This window comes from Pristis pectinata, chromosome 3 (assembly GCF_009764475.1).
Source record: "Pristis pectinata isolate sPriPec2 chromosome 3, sPriPec2.1.pri, whole genome shotgun sequence".
Lineage (NCBI taxonomy): Eukaryota > Metazoa > Chordata > Chondrichthyes > Rhinopristiformes > Pristidae > Pristis > Pristis pectinata.
In genome coordinates, this window is record NC_067407.1 from 119,488,891 (window position 1) to 119,507,786 (window position 18,896).

General features: G+C 36.4%; 1 protein-coding gene across 8 annotated transcripts in view; it reads right to left on the reverse strand.

Moving 5' to 3' along the window:
• Nucleotides 1-5,281: 5,281 nt before the first annotated feature.
• Nucleotides 5,282-18,896, reverse strand: part of ppm1ba (protein phosphatase, Mg2+/Mn2+ dependent, 1Ba) — a 109,583-nt gene continuing 95,968 nt past the window's right edge. For 4 of the 8 annotated variants that reach the window (XM_052012115.1, XM_052012118.1, XM_052012114.1 and 1 more), the window contains exons 5-6: nucleotides 18,370-18,427; nucleotides 8,028-9,608 (exon numbers count right to left, since the gene is read on the reverse strand). In XM_052012115.1, coding sequence (XP_051868075.1) covers nucleotides 9,357-9,608; nucleotides 18,370-18,427 — 310 coding nt within the window. In that variant the 3' untranslated portion in view covers nucleotides 8,028-9,356. Of the gene's footprint in view, nucleotides 7,185-8,027; nucleotides 9,609-18,369; nucleotides 18,428-18,896 lie in introns of those variants that run through there. The other 4 variants (XM_052012120.1, XM_052012121.1, XM_052012113.1 and 1 more) reach the window with 3 other exon arrangements.

Sequence of the window (18,896 nt, forward strand, 5' to 3'; positions counted from 1 at the left end):
AAATCCTTTTTAAATGAGTCTGATTTCTCTTTTACATGCAGAGTTGATCATCTCACATTTCCCACATTGTACTCGATCTGGCTTTTAGCACACTGATGTCCATTTCTCTTCCTAACTTCCTGATCTCATCAGCAGAAATCAACAAGTCCCCTCAGTCTCATATGCAAACTTGGATATACACTTCCATTCATTAATACACAAATTGAAAAGTTGAGACCCCTATAGAGACCCCAGGACCTTCACTTGTCACATTCTACTAATCACATAGGTTTCTCTCCACCTCCACTTCTACCTCCTTCTTAACAAATTCTCAATGTGTGACAAAGTTACCAATTCTACATGCTCTGACAATCTTGTGAGAAAATTCAAATTATTTCTCAAAGGAATATTTACAGTTTTAACAAATCTTTTTTTTTAGGTCCATTAATCTTGCTTCGATCTATCTTTACTAGTCTTACACCCCACTACATTACACTCTTAATGTTATAAAAATATTTGCTGTTGAATTGCAACATCTTTACTGCGCATTTCCTTTTAATGCCCCATTCTGGTCTCTACCTAGTCTGGCCTATATGCAACTGAAGTTCCACGGCACTGTGTTGGACTATTAACTGCCTGTTGAAATAGCCTAGCAAGGTACTAACTTGGCTAAGGTAGCTTGGTATAAGTGCTGACCTTGCCAGTAACATTCATATCGGAAAAAATGAAAAATTACTTTGTACTTCTGCAGTCCAATTAGTTTCATACATTACCATTCAGTTTTGAATTTGAGAGCTTTCCAAACTTCATACTGTTGGTTAACTTTTTTGTGACCACAATTGTTTAACTACACCAATAAGGCCTGTGGTATTTATGGGCACATACAAGTTTTGTACAGTAACTTTTTTTTTGAATACTTCTGATTGGAATCAAATATTAATAGGAAAATCTGCAGTTTACTGGTCAAATAATTTTCAACCCTTTTGATAGTGCATTAATTTTCATACAGGGTTTGCACTGCTTGCCCAATTGATAGGCAGCTTTCCTTCATGCAGTTCGTACATGCTAGATGGCAAGCCTAAGTTTTCAGACCCATCTATCTGCACCTCATTTCAAAATAGAGATCAGTTTTGTTTGCCTCCATTATATCACAGCATGATACAGCATGGGAGGCCACCTTCATGGCTCTTCGACTGGGTTTTAAAAAAATTAATCAATCCCACTGCTCATTCCTCTCAACGCTGTAATTTTTTTTCCTCCAAGTATTTGTCCAATTCCCTTTTGGAAGTTATTTATTGAATCTGCAGCACCACACATCCATGCAGGACACCACAGTACGTAAATAAATATTTCCCCACGTCTTCCTTGGTTTATCCACTATTCACCTTAAACTGTCCATTCTAGCTTTCAAAATTTTTGGCCATGGAATCTACTTTTTCCTTACTCATTGCAAGAAACCCTTCATGAACTTTGAACTCTGCTATCAAATTTCCCCTTAACCAACTCTCTAAGGAAAGCAACCCAACTTTCCCAATTTCTCTACATGACTGAAGACCCTGATCCCTAGCATCATTCCAGTAAATCAGCTCTGCACCTCTCCAAAGATTAATCCAATAGTATTTTCAAACCTAAACTTATCCTGTTGCTTTCAGCTTATGGAATCAGATTCAAAACAATCCCTGGTGGCATCTTAGTGGGTAGAGTGGGGAGGTAAAAGTGCAACACAAAAGATAGTGAATGGAATTCAGAGCGGAGACGGAAAACATTTTTTGATGCAAGATTCTTTGAACACAGTACTTATTCAATTAGAATGCACTTCTGTTTGAGTATGATGTAATAATGTTTGAGAGCAGACGTTGAAGAATATTTCCCCAAAACTTGAGGGAATATTTAAAACTTCAATGACACAAGTTCAATCATAGCTGTCGGTAAAGTAACCAACACTTCAGTTGTCTTTTTGCCCAAATAATATTCTGCTGCTTGACCTACATTAGAATCATTGTGAGACTTTTGATCTGAGATTTATAACCAGTGACATTGAAAACCTGGCTCCTTGTCACATCAACATGACATTTCAGTCTCTCAGTATACGTTCACTCTTAGCAGATCTGGTAGCAAAGTGGTTGTTACTTAATCAGCTCGTTACTTAAGAGCTGGACCATAAATCATATCATAACAGCTGAGGAATTTAAGTTAAGTAATTAAATTAAAAATAATGCAAAAACCCATATGACAATAATGTCCTTTAGGGAAGGAAATCTGCCATCCTTACCCAGTCTGAGATGTATGCAATTCCAAATTCACCTATGTGGTTGACTGTTAACTGTTTCTTCAATTCAGGAACAATGATTGAAGGTTGCCAGTGACATCTGCATCCTGTGAACAAATAAAAACTCTTAATGCCTGATGTGACCAGGTGGCCTGTGATGCCACCTAGTTATAGCTATTGGGAGGCACTTACATGACAAGAATGAACTTTTAAAAAGTGCAAACTTTGGCAACATGACAATTGCAGGAAAAGCCCCAAGTAGTGCATCAGGATAAGGTTAAACACATCCATTATCCTCTTTAATATCCAGGGGTTGGTGCACAGATTAGAAGAGCTGTTCCAGCTACAGTCAAGAAACCATAAAAATACCAGGGATGACTCAGGCTTCAAAGTTATGCAGACTCACAAACATTGACTTGCAAGTAAATTTTGCTTTCCACATGAATGATGCAACTTTGCAACTAGCTATTTCAAAAAATAGGACTGTAGAGATGTCATCTGCAACACGCAACTTATTCCTGGCTGCTCATATATTATTCGTGCTGTCAGCTGGATGTCTGGAGCCCCAATCAAGACTCAACATCTGGAACAGAGCAGTTTCTTTGACCGTTGCCACACTCACCCAACTCAGGATCAGCAACACTGTGACTACAAATACATAAAATCTACAGATGCATTGCAACAAAAAAAACCTGATATAATTGTTACCATCAATGCCACTTTCAGATCAATGTTGATTTAAATATACAATTACCATTTCTTCAAAAGCCTGGAATTCTCCAGCTAAAACCCATTACACATACAGTATGTATTGATCCCACGTACAACTACTACAATTCAGTGCAAGACGAATAAATACAGCTGTAGCAGCATCATCCATGACAATTCAAATTTTAAAAAGTTTCTCGATCTGCTTTTGGCAGGCTGACCAAAAATAAATTACAGTTTATGATGCCATTCTCCAAATTTTCCACCCCTCCCCTTTAACAAGGACAACCCTGATTTTTATTCATCATTGGCCAGGAACCTTGAATAAAGCACTGCCTCAAGAACATTCCATTTTGTGGGACCCACAAGTTAGTACTTCATGCAGTGATATACTTAAACAAGGGTAATCCATTCCTCAAGATCACTGCTCTGCTATCCAACTGTGAATAACTGAAAATTGTGACATTAGTTCTTTCAAAATTAACAAAGTCCTCAACTGGTAGAATTTACATGCAAGTCAGATTTTTCCTTTAACTTGGACACTTTGAGGACAAAATTTGGAATGTACTGTTCGAGAAAGAAGCACAAGGTAAGTCGGTCAGTTCTACAGAAATCGAAACAGGTGTCAGTGATGCGTAGTCCAAAATACATGTATCCTAGGGTTAAATATGACACCAAGCTTATGAAGGATCAGATAGTTGCTGGGAAGAGGGTTGAAGTGGTGGCTAGGGAACAAAGTCTTTAAAGAGTTTCAAGGACAATGGTTAACACTGGAAGGAATTACCGCTTATTGAGTAAGACTGTTGGGACAAGCACACTGACAGTTTAGAGACAGCAGGGGGTCAAGAGAGTTGGTGGAGATACACTTGACATCATCTGTGCAATTGTACAAGGGAAGGACAGCCATTCTAATGAATGAAAGAGAACCACTGACACACCTTCTTCTCTAACACGGAATATTGTAAATTTCTACAACAGCAGTTCCACAAGATAGTGCGCGACACTGCTCAACTGGAGTTTTGCTCGTACTATGATAAGCAATAACATTTAAATTATTAAATCTGCACGTGCAATCCCTTTGGCTTAGAATTTCTGATCAATTTAAAGGAACAAATTTCTGTAGTCAACACTTTGAATCACGAAGTAGGCAGGGGCATGCCCCCAATAACAGAAACAAATTCAGCATTTAAATGCTATAGAAATCAATTGAGCATTTAACCCACACTTAAATCAATAAAATAATATAATCAACAGATTCTGATATACACTACATAGGAAATATTAAATGAAGGTTTGTAAGGCATTTCATAATGATTGTAGAAAGATTGGACAACAGAATTGACAACCTGTAACTTAATGCTTTAGGAATTTTTTTTCCATTTGTCCTGGACCTAAGATCCACCACAATACTGGCCAACATCCTGTAAACACTTTTCAAAGATGTTACTTTGTTCAGCAGATACAATAAATTAGTTACCTTGGGGCTAAAGTAATAGAATGTTGTATTGCTTCTGATTAGGGATTATTTCTAAAATATCATAACTTGCTCACTGGTCTACCGAGCACTCAGTGTATTCAAGTTTCCATTTCAAGGATCAATGCCTTTTCTTACTCAGTGGGCCAAATTTTTTGTTAATCTGTTTGGAACAATTTTTGAAGCCTTGTGGTTTACTTACCAAACAAATTAAGTGTGCTCTTCTGTACATGGCAGCTATATTCCAGAACTTGGACCGTATGATTGGAAATAGATCATTGAATTGAATGTAGTGGATATATAATTGAAATGAATGTAGTATCCGTGAATATTTATTGCTCAATATCTCTAAGCATGAAGGAGAATTACATACTTATATTGATGATCTGAAGCAGCAACTGCATCTTCCATTCTAAAAGGAGAGAATATTTTAAGCGCAAGATCAACTGTGTACATATAGTTAAGTAATCTGTATATAAAGTGTTATTACATTATTCCACATCATTATTGAAAAAAAATGTCAAACAAAATTGCCATGCTTTTGAAGCATGCTATGGACACAGTTCCATGTTTTAAAATAAATCCTTTGTGGTTTATGTGACCTGATCTAATAGGATGTTGAATGTACCCCAACGAGGATTTTAAAAAAACTTCTAAAATAATGAATTTGAATATCCTATTTGAAGTACTTTCTTAAACTTGTAACCGTAAAATATTGACTTGTCACATGGCAAAAAGGCTCAATGTTATTAAAGGAACCAGATTTTTCTCTATTACATACAAACCCAAAATATGACAGGATTTATTCTCAGGCAGTATATACATGATACAAATTGTAAATACAAAAGTCATAATGCATTTAGCAATCCTTTATTGAAGATAACAAGGTGGTTATGATCACTGTATTGTATGAAACATCACAAATATCATACAGGGAATATACTATAGTCAGTACAGGGAAGGACCAGAGTCAACAGTCCGTGGACAGTAAGAAACCACTTGGACACTCTTCATCCCATCCTCAAACAACCCCATAATCTCAACAAAGGGTCAAAACACCTGTTAACATCATCTTCTTCAGGACATTTTTATTGTTGTAGCTAAAATCTAGTGAATAAATAAAAACACGGGCAATAATCATACTCTCTAGGCCAAGAATCATACCTACACAATGAACTAAACAATTGGGGCAGCTGGTTGTAGGCACCAGTGTTCAAAGGGTGTATGGTAACAGGCAGCTTTCCAGCATAAGGACTTAATGAGGGGGGAAAAAAAAACAAAGTTAGAGAAATACAAATGAATTCCATTGTATACAAATCCAATCAGCAACACTCATTAGTATGTTTCAATCACAATTAAGGGCATTTCTCAACAGTACACCATCAACTGACTAGCTGAATCATTTAAATCTTACAAGGCATCCATAGCATGTGTTTTGTGTACAAGTGGATACATTCATTGCTCTCTCTGCCCTCAAATGCTGCTCAAATCCCCTTCCCCTCAACCATTAGCTTAAACCGAACTTTAGTACATGCACAGCTCAAACTTACTCAGTAAAATTGTGTTATTGCAGAAATATAAATCAAACCAAGAATCTTCAAGTACCTTAAAAGACAGCCACTCTGTACCATGCCCATTCCACAATGAATGAAAAGAAAAATCACTGAACAAAATTAAGAAACGTATTTTGTAAAGCTTAAATTCACAATAGAATATTTTAAATTGCATTTATAAATCTATGTGATCTCTAGTTTTATAATTGTTAATGCAAACAATTCTCTTTTGCAAAACTATACCCCAGTTTACACAAGGCTGTGTCTTTATTTCTGCTGCAAATCAATGATACTAATAGAAAACCACATGTAGAACAAAATCACAATTTACAATATTGTGTGAGAAAGGCAAATTTTATAGCGATATTTTCAACTTCTGCAATAATGAGTGGGATGTCTGAAGCAAATGACAATTGACATAGAAGCATAAATTAATCTATTCAGTTTTGTCCAAAGGTTCTGCTTAGCAAGAGCTTATAATCTACACATGCTTTAAAATCATAAGGGAACTTTACCATACATTTGCTCCATTTATTGCCAAATGCAATGTTATCTTCAAGCAAGCAGTAGACAACATATACTGCATATCGGACAGCTGAGAAAACTGAGTATTTGGTAGTACAGCAGAAATTGAAGTGAAGAATTACACGAAATAAATTTCTACAGCATTCTGCTTACTGCATGTTCCCTCTGGGCCTGAGATAGGTGCAGAAGCTCTCAACCTTGAACCTTGCAATCAAGTAATGCCTTATACAGCAATTTGTACATGCTCATGTCCGGCGAGTTAGATTTAAATTAACAGTACTCAGTGCATCTTCCAAATGAAACTAGAAATCCATGCACCTCAGATACTTTTATTACATCTGCTACAGCATCACCATTCCTTTAGGCAACAAGTTGGGTACAGATGCAATCAGTAAGTCTGAGGCAATCAACAAAATACTGTTTTACAGGAAGATGCGCAAGAGTGGCAATATTAGAATATGCAAAAAAAAATGAACAAATGGTGTATAATTCTAACAATTAAGTTCCTCCTGCCCTTCTGACAAAATGACTTTAAAAGAAGATCCTTTGGATTTTTAATTTCCCTTGTAGTAAATAAAAGGTGTGTGAACGAAGGTTTCTTCCATATTTCAAACCAGGAAATTCTTAGCGATTCTAGCCTATTTAACTACCAGGGGTCTTCAAGATCTGCGGAACCCTGTGAGAAACAAAACAATACTATTACACTTGCATTCTCTACCATGTGCACAAAAGTTTTGTAAATGCCTTGCAAATTTCAAATATAAAAAGGAAAGTACAGAGGTGACATGTTACTTTAAGAAGCTGGAACAGGTAAGCATAAAGCAATAGAATCTGTCTTAATACTGGATACACAGCAGTGAAAAATCTATCAGCAGGACATAATAACTTCTTGTTTGGGAAGGGGATAGTGGTCCATGGAAAGAGGGGATAAAAAGCACAAACTGACAAATTCAAAAAACAATTCATATTAACAAACAACAATTCAATTATTTTAAAAAGCTTGTAATTTGCATTATTTCAAATATTGTACATCTTTATATCAAATATAAATTTGATTGCACAAATTAACCTTTCAGTGTAATCTCATTTAGGAGAGGATGTGAAGAGATTGCTGAACAGAGAATCATATTACATTCAAAATTCAAAACCTATCTAATTTAGGACGATATGATAATGAATCTTGGAGTATCTTTGTTCTTCATCAATGTGTAATGCATTTTCACCTCTGTCTAAAACATTAACATGGGTGCAAGATAAGAAAGCTTGAAATCTGTTTAAGAAAACAGAAAATATGAAATAATCATCTAATTGCAAAATTAAACTTAGTATGAAGTTACAGTTTTGATGAAATTTCGATATTGTAATCAAGATCTTGCCTGCAGTAATAAAACTATATTAATTTACAACACAAAGAAATTTTAGGCTCTTTCTTCAAAACAATTACTGACAGATTTTAAATTTTCAATGAATACATCAGCCTTTTGGAGCAAGTGTGTTTAAGCTTGTTTATTGAATGTTTGATGAACTGCTTGCTAGTATAACAGTTCCAAGTATTGCAAATATAAAACAATATAAACAAATCTGTACTTTCATCCCAGTCTATCATACATTTTTTCTGCATATTCAATAAAATGATGAGGCCATGTAGAAAAGTAGTTGTCTTGTGTAGAGTATTTAAAACTCAGCAGTACAATTCAAGCTCAAATTTTATATTGAAACCTGTTGATCAAATTTTAAAAATAATCAGAAGTTCACAAAACACAAAGTCTAAGAACAGAAAAGAAACTATTTTCATCTCATTCTTTCTATCGTTAGCATATACTGGGATGGCAAATGCCAAACATTTTAGAAATGATGTTTCTTTTATATATACCAGATCTCTCTCTAACACCAGCAGTGCTTTCATCTTTTCTTCAGATAAATTCTGTATGTACAATCTTAAAAAAAACCAACTTAGATCTTCAGCACAACTAACCCAGTACAAGGTCAAATGTTACAAGTGTTCCTTTGGAATATGCCATAATAATTTCTTGTGGCAACCTGTACATTGTATTCTTTGATTTTGCCAGGATCCTCCAAACCAAAGATGTTTATGTTTTGAATAAAACTTTAGTTTATATTGTAAAGCAATGTGTAGAAATCATGATATGCTAAGCATTTGCTTTAAGTGTTATAAGTATATACAAAATGATGCATTTAATTAACAGTTTAGAAAAACTGTAACTGGGATGTATTAAAATATTCAAGTTTATAATAATTTTCTGTGTTAAATGCTTTTTTTCTTAAAATGCAAATGTAATGTAATGTCTAGACAAGTCACTTACCAAACGTAAAACACAACCAGCTGGTTTCACGTTTTATTTTATAATCATTTATTGTGGTGAACAAAGTAGATCCAAATTAACTTGTAATAAGCAAGTTAAACAATGGTCCAGACATACTGTAAAGCTTTATTGGACATTAAAAACAGACAAATCTCCTCTCTCACTGAATACTGCAAAAAGAACATACCACAAGGGACAGTTCACAAATAACTAACATTTATACTAAACCATGGTGGATTTATCAATGTCATAAGCATATTTTTAGAATCATGCATTTACTACATTTACAATTTTACAACCAAAATTAATGCGCTACAGATAGGTTTTGAAAATTAGCTGTCACTGTGTAGGCTATTATGGCAACCGAACAACAAAACTTGAAATTACAAACACAAAACACAATAAAACCATGCAATAGAGATCATAAACTCATGCGGTGTTATAAATTATAACAGAGTCGATACACAATGCTGAAAGCGTGAGCACTTAAGGCATTTCTCATTTATTACTACATCTTCATCAGTTCAGTTTACATCCTTAGGACGATTCTCCTCATCTGTTCGCAACCTGGTCTCTGATTCTCTAGCAGGCATAACTGCAGTAGAAACAGCTTGCTCGGTAGTGCTTGCTTCCCCCTGGATCTGAGCTAGCCTGTAATTAGCCAGCATCTCCTCCATTAGGTGACGGTAGTTCCCCCTATGATTAATTCTCAATTGTCTGAGTGTCTCGAGCAATTTGCCCGGTCTTGTTCCCCCTTCATCTGCTCCAGTAGGGTCCTTTTCAAGATTTAATACCCCAGCGTGAGTAAACAGCCTATGATAATTTTTTGGACTATCAAACACACAAAATAATCAATTCTTTAAAAGTGCTCACTGTTAATAAATATTCAATTCATATTTGTGACTCCCTTTGAAGTTACACCTGTGCAATATAAAGACAAGCTAATTCTATTATTAGAAATGCAGCAGAATAAGTAGAAATTGAGTCTTAAGGTCCTGCGTTGCTGAGCCCCTTGTATATCTGAATAACTTTAAAAAGGTACTAACCAATATCAAAAAGGGACTGACATACATAAAATGATTGTATATTAACTAATATGAAATAGTTTGAAACATTTTTAAACTTATTCAACAGTGTTGAAAATGTTTTCATGAAAAATCTGTTTTTATTATGTAATATTAGCAGTATTCAGACCAGAACTTTAAAATGAAATTTACCTTAACATGTTTCCTCAGCCATAACCTTTTTAAATTCTATCCAGTTTTAAAATGTATTTTAACTTTCATATTATGCAGGTATTTCCTAAGACAACCTAATGAATTATTGCATAAAACTAAAGTTAGCCCAAAGTACTATACTGCATACAGTTTTAGTGACCATATGAAGAATATGATGGCACAAGAGAGGGCAATGGGATTTAGAATGGTGTTGCAGGATTAGAGAATATTAGTCTTGAAAGACTGACAAGGGCGGTGGCGTTTTCCCTGCAATAGATGCAGCTGACAGGAGATTTAATTAACATATAAAATTATGGAAGACCTAGTTTGGGTGAACTGGCGTATATTACCTCAGCAGTCAATAATGGGCAGTGGGGAGGAGCATGCATACAAGGTGACAGGTAGAATGGTTACAGGGTATTTAAGGCATAAGGAATAAGGAATAAAACTTTCATCCAAAGGTAATAGCCTTCTGGGACTCAATGCATTAAAGGATGTAAATGACACAAGCCCTTAGCATATTTGGTCCTTGCATAACCTCTAATGTCAGAAAGGAAGAGCTGCATGGGAAAAGTTGGATTGCAGTTCTTCAGCTAGCAAGCATATAATGAGTTGAATGACCTTGCCTGAACTGAAAGTGGCTAAATCATCAGAACCATTGACCAGAATCTTCAGATGTGCTTTGGATGCAAGGATCAATGCCAGAGGGCAGAGATGAGCAAAAGTTCGAAAACGGGAGGAAGGTTAAGCTAAATACATCATTTAATGTCGGTGGTGAGAAAGTTTTTTGAAAACATTGATCCAATCATCTGGAGGAAAATGGATTATTTAAGGCAAGCCAGCACAGATTGTTTGAGGGCAAATCGTCTTTAACAATTTGATAGCATTTTTTAAAAAAATACAGTAACATGTAGAGTTGATGAGGGGAATGCAGTTGATGTTGTGTTTTCATAAAGGTCTACATAACAAGCTTATCAACAACACTGGAGCACATGCAAAAAAAGAACATTGATGGCATGCAGGCAAAGTTGGTTAAGTAAGAGACAACAAAGGGTCATGGTGAATGATTGCTTCTTTGGACTGAAGGAAGGTGAATTTTAGATCCAGTGATCAGTGTTATAATCATTCTTCTTTTGATCTATACTGATGACTTTGGCTTGGGGGGTCTAAGCTGCAATTTCTATATTTGTGGATAACACAAACTTAGTAGCATTGTTAACTGATGGTGATAGATTGCTGCAGATTGGTGAAATAGACAGTTGAACCTTCATGTAGAAAAATGTGAGGTAATGCATTTTGGTTGGAAGAATGACGAGAAGCAATAGAGAATGCAGTTCTAACAAGGCATGCAAGAACAAGGGTTCATGATGGTATGGGTGCACAAGTGATTGAAAATGACAAAGATAGATTGAGAAAGCAGCTAATAAGACATGCATAATTTTATCACGAGAGGTACAGAGCACAAAATCAAGGAAATTATGCTGAATCTTTATAAGACACTAGTCAAGCCTCTACTGGAGCAGGGTGTTCATTTCTGGTTGCCGTATGTAGATATGAAGACAGGAGAGATGGTCCAGAAAAGATTTACAAGAATGTTTCCTGGGATGAGGGACTGCAGTTACAAAGATCAATTAGAGAAACTGGGTCTGTTTTCTTCGGAGAAAAGGGAAGGGACACCTGACAGAAGTATATAAAGTGACAAGAGCTTTGTAGAGAGTATATAGTGGGAAGCTGTTCCCTTAGGTTGAAGGGTTGAAGAATAGAGCTCATAGGAATAAAATAATGAATTATGAGTTGCATGAGAAAAACATTTTTTTATGTGGTGTGGTTGGTATCTGGAATGCACTGCTTGACAGATGGAGTGGAAGCAGATTCAATTGGAGCTTTCAAGAGGGAACCGGATAAATATATAGTGGTGAAAAATTTGCAAGGCAACAGACAAAGGGCCAATGGGAAGAAGTAGAGAGTTCCTCTGGTAGAAAGCCATCACAGATATGACAGGTTAAATAGCTTCCTTTCATGTTGTAACCATTCTCTGACTCCTTTGCCAATAAGTCTGAATAAATGAATAATCCCGCTTCTCCAAAAAACTAAAATGCCCATTAGGTTTTAGCATTGAGTAAGTGATTAAATCTCCTGAGTACAGGTATTATTACATTTCATTACCTTTTGATAAGCAGATCTGTATTATAATGTAAGGGGGGCCTTTTAAAAATTTGAGCTGGCACCATTAGAAAAGGCACCATTGTATTTGTTTCAGTTCTATAAAGATGATTATAACAGTTTTTCATTATGTACTATAGTATTACTGGAACATATTCTCAATGTTGATCACATTAGTCTTTAGACCTATATTGTTTAGTCCATCTGCATCATGGCGGTAATACTGAACTATAGCAGCATTACGCTAAACTCGTATTACCTGCATACATAAATAAAGTGCCACATTTGCATATTTCGCTCTCGTTCCCAGTAATTACTACAGCCATAAGCAATCTGAATTTAACATTTATATAGTGTTAGTGCAACCAGGTACCAGTAACTCCAAAAACTGAGGAGAAAATAAATCAGCCAGTCAGCATTTTAGGCTAAAATATTAAATGGATATTTTTTAAGGTTTTATATCATTCCAGGAAAATATTATAAGACATAAAATATTATATCTATTTTAAAATTTAGATCCATTTACTCTAACTGCAAGTAGAATACCTCCAATTCAAATTTCCAAGTAATCTACACCGTCACATATCAGAAGCTGGCAGATAGTGCTACTTTTTATTGTTTGCTTTTGAAAGAATAGGATGCTTTCATGAAAGTTTCATCTTTATTCTTTTTAAATAAGCATTTTGACGCCAATAGTCAATTAAAATAAGTGAATATTGTCTAATACTTAAGGTCTAGGTTATTTGCAGCTTACTGGGAAGGCAGATGTGGCCTATTGCATTTTGATCAGGAAATAAAAGAGAGCAATAGCCAAACATTCTCATTGGACACAATCCCAATATACTATTTAATAATATAAATATAACATTTTTTAAGCAACTGTAGTAAAACTGTGTGTGGAAATACATTTTGATCATTGTGAGCTGTTTACTAGCTTGGTAACCATATCTTTAGATTTTAGCAAAATAAATATACATCACTAAGAAAATGTAACTGAAGTACACGTTTACCTGTAAGTAATACAAGGTGTTTCTGGTGGGCATGACTAAAACAGTATAACCCATCATAATAACAACACCTGTGGCTTCTCAGCAATCTCTACTGAATGACAATAATATATGCAAATGCTTGGAAAAAGAATCCTGGGGAATCCTAGTGAACTTTTTATATACATGTTTACATTTTCTGCCAAATTATTATGCCCATCAAAATGATGAATGTCAGGATTAGAACACGAGTTTTCACAACTGGCACTGAATCAGATACAGAATATGCGAACTAAAGTCACTCATTTGGAAAATAATATGCATCAACCAAGGCTTGGAAAGAACACTTAATGTTATCCTTTTATGAAATTCTCAGTTCCTGCAACTGCTTCTGAATAAAGTGGCATGTTCCACACAATTTGTTCTAAATTCTAGACTGCTTTGTGGTAAGGAACTACATTATTTATAAACTATCCTTTGAAAGGCCAATTTCATTTTGTATTCTTCAACTTGAATTCTACAACTTATTTAAAACACATTTCCTTTCTACAGTTGAGGATTGTAATGACTTCTCTGTGTACTTCATCCACGCAGGTGCCCTCTTTTAAACATTACCATATCTTAAGCTTTGATCATAGAAAGTTCAGGGTGAAAGTAAAAATAAAGTGGAAAAAGGGTATGCGGAGAATACTGGAGCAAATGTAGAAAGGAATCCAAAAATTCTCTAAAAGCTTGTAATCAGTAAACATGTAGTAAGAGGAGAAGTGGGCCTGATTAGGGAACAGAAAATAAATTTATTTATGGAGGCTGGGGTACTAAACAAGTATTTTATCAAATACAGTGATATTAAAGCCTCAGTAAAAAAAAAGATACCAAATGATAATCCAGAAAATTATACGCCAGTGCGCCTCACGTCAGTGGTAGGGAAGCTTTTACAGAGGATTCTTAGGGATAGGACTTACTCACATTTTAAAAAGCATGGGCTTATTAGGGATAGTCAGTATGGCTTTGTCCAGGGCAGGCAATGCCTTACAAACTTAATTGAGTTTTTTGAGGATGTGACAATGATGATTAATGAGGGTAGGGCAGTGGATGTAGTCCACATGGACTTTAGTAAGGCACTTGACAAGGTCTCTTATGGTAGGCTGATCCAGAAGAATGAGATGCGTGGGATCTATAGAAAGTTGGTAGATTGGATTCAAAATTGGCTTGGCCATAGAAGATAGAGGGTAGTAGTGGAAGGGTGTTATTCTGACTAGAGGTCTGAGACCAGTGGTGTTCTGCAAAGAGCAGTGCTGGGAAGTCTCTTATTTGCGATTTATATAAATGACTCGGGACGAAGATGTAGATGGGCTGAAGAGCAAGTTTGCAGATGACACAAAAATTGGCAGAGTTGTGCATAATGAAGAAAGTTGCCAAAGAATACAGCAGGATATAGATTAGTTGCAGATATGGATGAAGAAATGGCAGATGGGGTTTAATCCGGGCAAGTGTGAGGTGTTGCACTTTGAGGGCAAATGTAAAAGCAAAGTAACAGTAAATGGCAGGACCTTTAGGAGCATTGATGTACAGAAAGATCTTGGAGTACGAGTCCTTAGCTCTCTGAAAGTGGCAACACAAGTAGATCGGGTAGTAAAGGTGGTGTATAACGCGTTTGCTTTCATCGGTCAGGGCATCAGGAAATCATGCTGCAGCTGTATAAAACTTTGGTTAGGCCTTATTTGGAATATTGTGTGCAGTTTATCCACCTTGTGTATATCTACCTTATCAGTACCTAGTCTGGAAGCCTTCTTTGCCTTGCCAATTAAAGTGCACATCTAGAGACTATTTGACAAGGTCCCTCACGGTAGGCCGATACAGAAAATTAAAAAGCATAGGATTCATGGTGATTTGGCAGTTTTGATTCAGAATTTGCTTGCCATTGAAGACAGAGGGTAGTGGTGGAAGGGTGTTATTCTGGCTGGAGGTCTGTAACCAGTGGTGTTCCACAGGGAACAATGCTGGGGCCTATGTTCTTTGTGGTATACATAAATGACTTGGAAGAAAATGTAGATTGGTGGGTTAGTAGGTTTGCCGATGACAAAGATTAATGAAATTGTGGACAGAGTAGAGGGCTGACAAAAGATAAGGCAGAAAAGATCAGTGGGCAGAGAAATGGCAGATGGAGTTTAATCTGAGCCAAGTGTGAGGTGTTACACTTTGGGAGGTCAACTGTAAGGCAAAAGTCTACAGTTAATGGCAGGACACTTAACAGCATTGATGTCTAGAGGGATCTTGGGGTCCAAGCCCATACCTCCCTGAAAATGGCCATGCAAGTAGATAGGGTAGTAAAGGCGGCATATAGCATGGTTGCCTTCATTGGTCAGGGTACTGAATAAGTCACTCTGCAGCTACAGAAAACTTTGGTTAAGTTGCACTTGGGAGGATCATGTGTAATTCTGGTCACCCCCTGGCAGAAAGGATGTGGAGGCTTTGGAAAGGGTGCAGAAGAGGTTTACCAGGACAAACTTGGGTTCTTTTTTCTCTGGAGCATCAGAAGCTGAGGGGAAAGCTGATAGAGTTTATTAAGTTATGAGAGGCATAGATAGACAGCCAAAATCTTTTTTCCCAGGGTAGAAATGTCAAGTACTAGAGGACATGCATTAAAGGTGAGAAGGTGAAAGTTTAAAAGAGATGTGCGGGGCAGTTTTGTTTTAAAAACACAGAGAATGGTAGGTGCCTGGAACGGGCTACCAGGGGTAGTGGTGGAAGCAGTGACATTTAAGAGGGTGTTAGATAGACAAATGAATATGCAAGGAATGATGGGATATGGATCATGTTCAGGCAGAAGAGAACATAGAACACTACAGCACAGTACAGGCCCTTTGGCCCACAACGTTGTGCCGACATCCTGCTCTAAGATCTACCTAACCCTTCCCTCCCACATAGCCCCTTATTTTTCTATTATTCATGTGTCTATCTAAGAGTCTCTTAAATGTCCCTAATGTAAGAGATTTAGTTTAATTTGGCATTGTGTTTGGTGCAGACATTTTGGGTCAAAGGGCCCATTCCTGTGCTGTACCATTCTATGGTCTATACTTGTTGTGATAGTACATGCCTTCAACACCTACTCAGGCAGTGCATTCTAGATTTCGATCGCCCTCTGGGTGAAAAAAAAATGTCTCCTCAGATATCCTCTAGACCCCTTACCCTTTACCCATGCTCACTAGTTTGAGACTCCACTGCTATGAGGAAATGTTTCCTATTATCTACCCTATGTCCCTAATCACTTTGTATTCCTCTATCAGATAGCCCCTCATTCTCCTCTATTCAAAGGAGAACAAACCTAGCCTATCCAACTGAAATGCTTCATCCCAGGCAACATATCGATAAATCTCCTCTGCACCCTCTCCAGTGCAGTCACATCCATCCATCCTTCGGCAACTACAGCCGAACACAGAACTCCAGCTTTGGTTTAACTAACTTATCAAAGTTGTACCATAACCTCTCTACTCTTATATTCTGTGACACAACTAACGAAGGCAAGTATCCAAATGCCTTCTTCACATCTTATCTAACTGCGCTGCCATCTTCAGTGATCCTTGGACTTGCACACCAAGGTTCCTTTGTCCCTCAATACTCTCTATTCATTCATTGTGTATGCCTTACCCATGTTAGTTCTCCCAAAGTCACACTGATCAGTATCAGATTTCATCTGCCATTGATCTGCCCATCTTATCAAATGATCATTATCACCTTTAGCCTCAAACTACCTTCCTATCAACACCACTACTACTTTTTGTGTCCATGAACCTCAGCTCACCTCATCACACCATTATTTATTTTGATGTGCACCAATTCTGCACTACTGGAGGGCGAGGAAAAAAAATGTGAGATGCCTGGGTCTGTGTGGAACTAATGTAATATGGCATATCAACTGAACTGAGACTTGCCAATTTACACAACCAATTTCAAATGAAAGGGGTTCAAACCTTCCTACTCTGCCTGGAGAACAGCACTTAATTTTATCCAGTTCTTCATTTTTTTTATTAAATACTAGTCCAAATATGTGCTCTGGTAGTGCAAGATCAGAATGGTTCAATTACTGTTAGAAAGCAAAACACTCCAAATACTGGAAATCTGAAATAAAAAAAAACTTCCGAAGTTGTGCGGCAGATCATCGGCAGAGAAAGAAATGGAGTTATGTTTCAGGTTGACGTTTTTTCATCAAGATTGATGAAAGTTAAAAATAAAAGTTCTTTTTGGTTTGAATGATAGAAAACTCTTCAGAGAAGTTCTGATGGACCTCAGACTCTTCCACCACTTTCTAACTTCTTTCTAACTTTCATCAGTTCTCCTGAAAGAGCATCAACCTGAAATGGTAAGTCCATTTCTCTCTCCACAAATGTTGCCTGACCTGCTGAGTATCTAAAGCAGTTTTTGATATACAGTCTAATTGCTGTAGCATATTAAGATTGCTGTGCCAGATTAAGATCATTCTTTTGACATTGTTAGCCAAATTCCAATGCAATTTAGAAATGAAAGTTCGAACAGTTTTCACCCAAGTTCTTAAAGGGGAATAACAGCACTGCCAATAAGCTGATACCATTCAACAATCTAATTTATAGATTCTACAATGTGAAAAGTTTCAGGATGGCATAAGTTATAGGAGGAGATAAAGGGATATTTTTCACTGCATCTAGCCTGAGATGAGTCTACAAGAGCATAAGCATTCACAGGGTGCCAGAAATAGAAGTTACCCCTTCCTTAGATTCACTGATCTTGATGAGCATAATTCATTGAAAATATTGCAAAAAGATTGACTTTTGCACTTCATTTCTTCCATAAATTTTCCAATTTTGTTACATTCAATAACTTTCAACATTTTTATTCGAGTACAGTTTAACTAATTAAGTAGAATGTGCTTACACGTTTCAAATTCATTTTTCATAAAAAATGCATTTTTGCAAAAAATGTTTCTGTTGGCCCAAATGATCTATTTTGCTGCATAGTAGGATATGTCAACAATTTATCACAAGAAACTTTACTCCAAGCAAACCTTTTGCTTAAGAATGTAATAAAATGGGGAAAAAAAACATCACAGTCAACATTGTGTGTGCATTCTAATCAGGAGCAAAGTCCTGCATCTGTTTTGTGCAATAACATTATAAGCATAAGAAAATAAAACTCACCCCATCATCATCCCTGTGTGGATTCAGTCTATTATAAACAGCTTCAATCACACTGCGCCTAAAGGGATTACAGAAACACAAACTATTAAACTTTTTTTTCCTGTTATTTGCAAAGAAATGAAGCAACTGTATAGTGCAAGACCATCACTTCTAACAAAATGTAATTAGGTAATAAGTCAAGAAATCCAGTTTAAAGGAAATATGACAGTTGAACACAAGTTAAATTTCTCTTAGGTGCCTCATTTAACACATCTTTCACAGATACATATTTCTCCCCATTGTGAATGAATATCAGAGAAAATGGTTCAAGTATTTGAGGATTTAATAGGGTGCTTCATTTCAGTCTGAAACAGATTGGACCGGACTACCTATTACATAGAAAATGAGAAAATGATTCAGCCCTTGCGGCTTTTCAACCAGTTAGATCTGGATCTGTGAGAGGGATAAGAACAACAGATTTAATGGGGTGGGAGACGGTACTTAAGATGAAAGAACAGTTATTATCAGCTAACATCAGACAGGTGGTG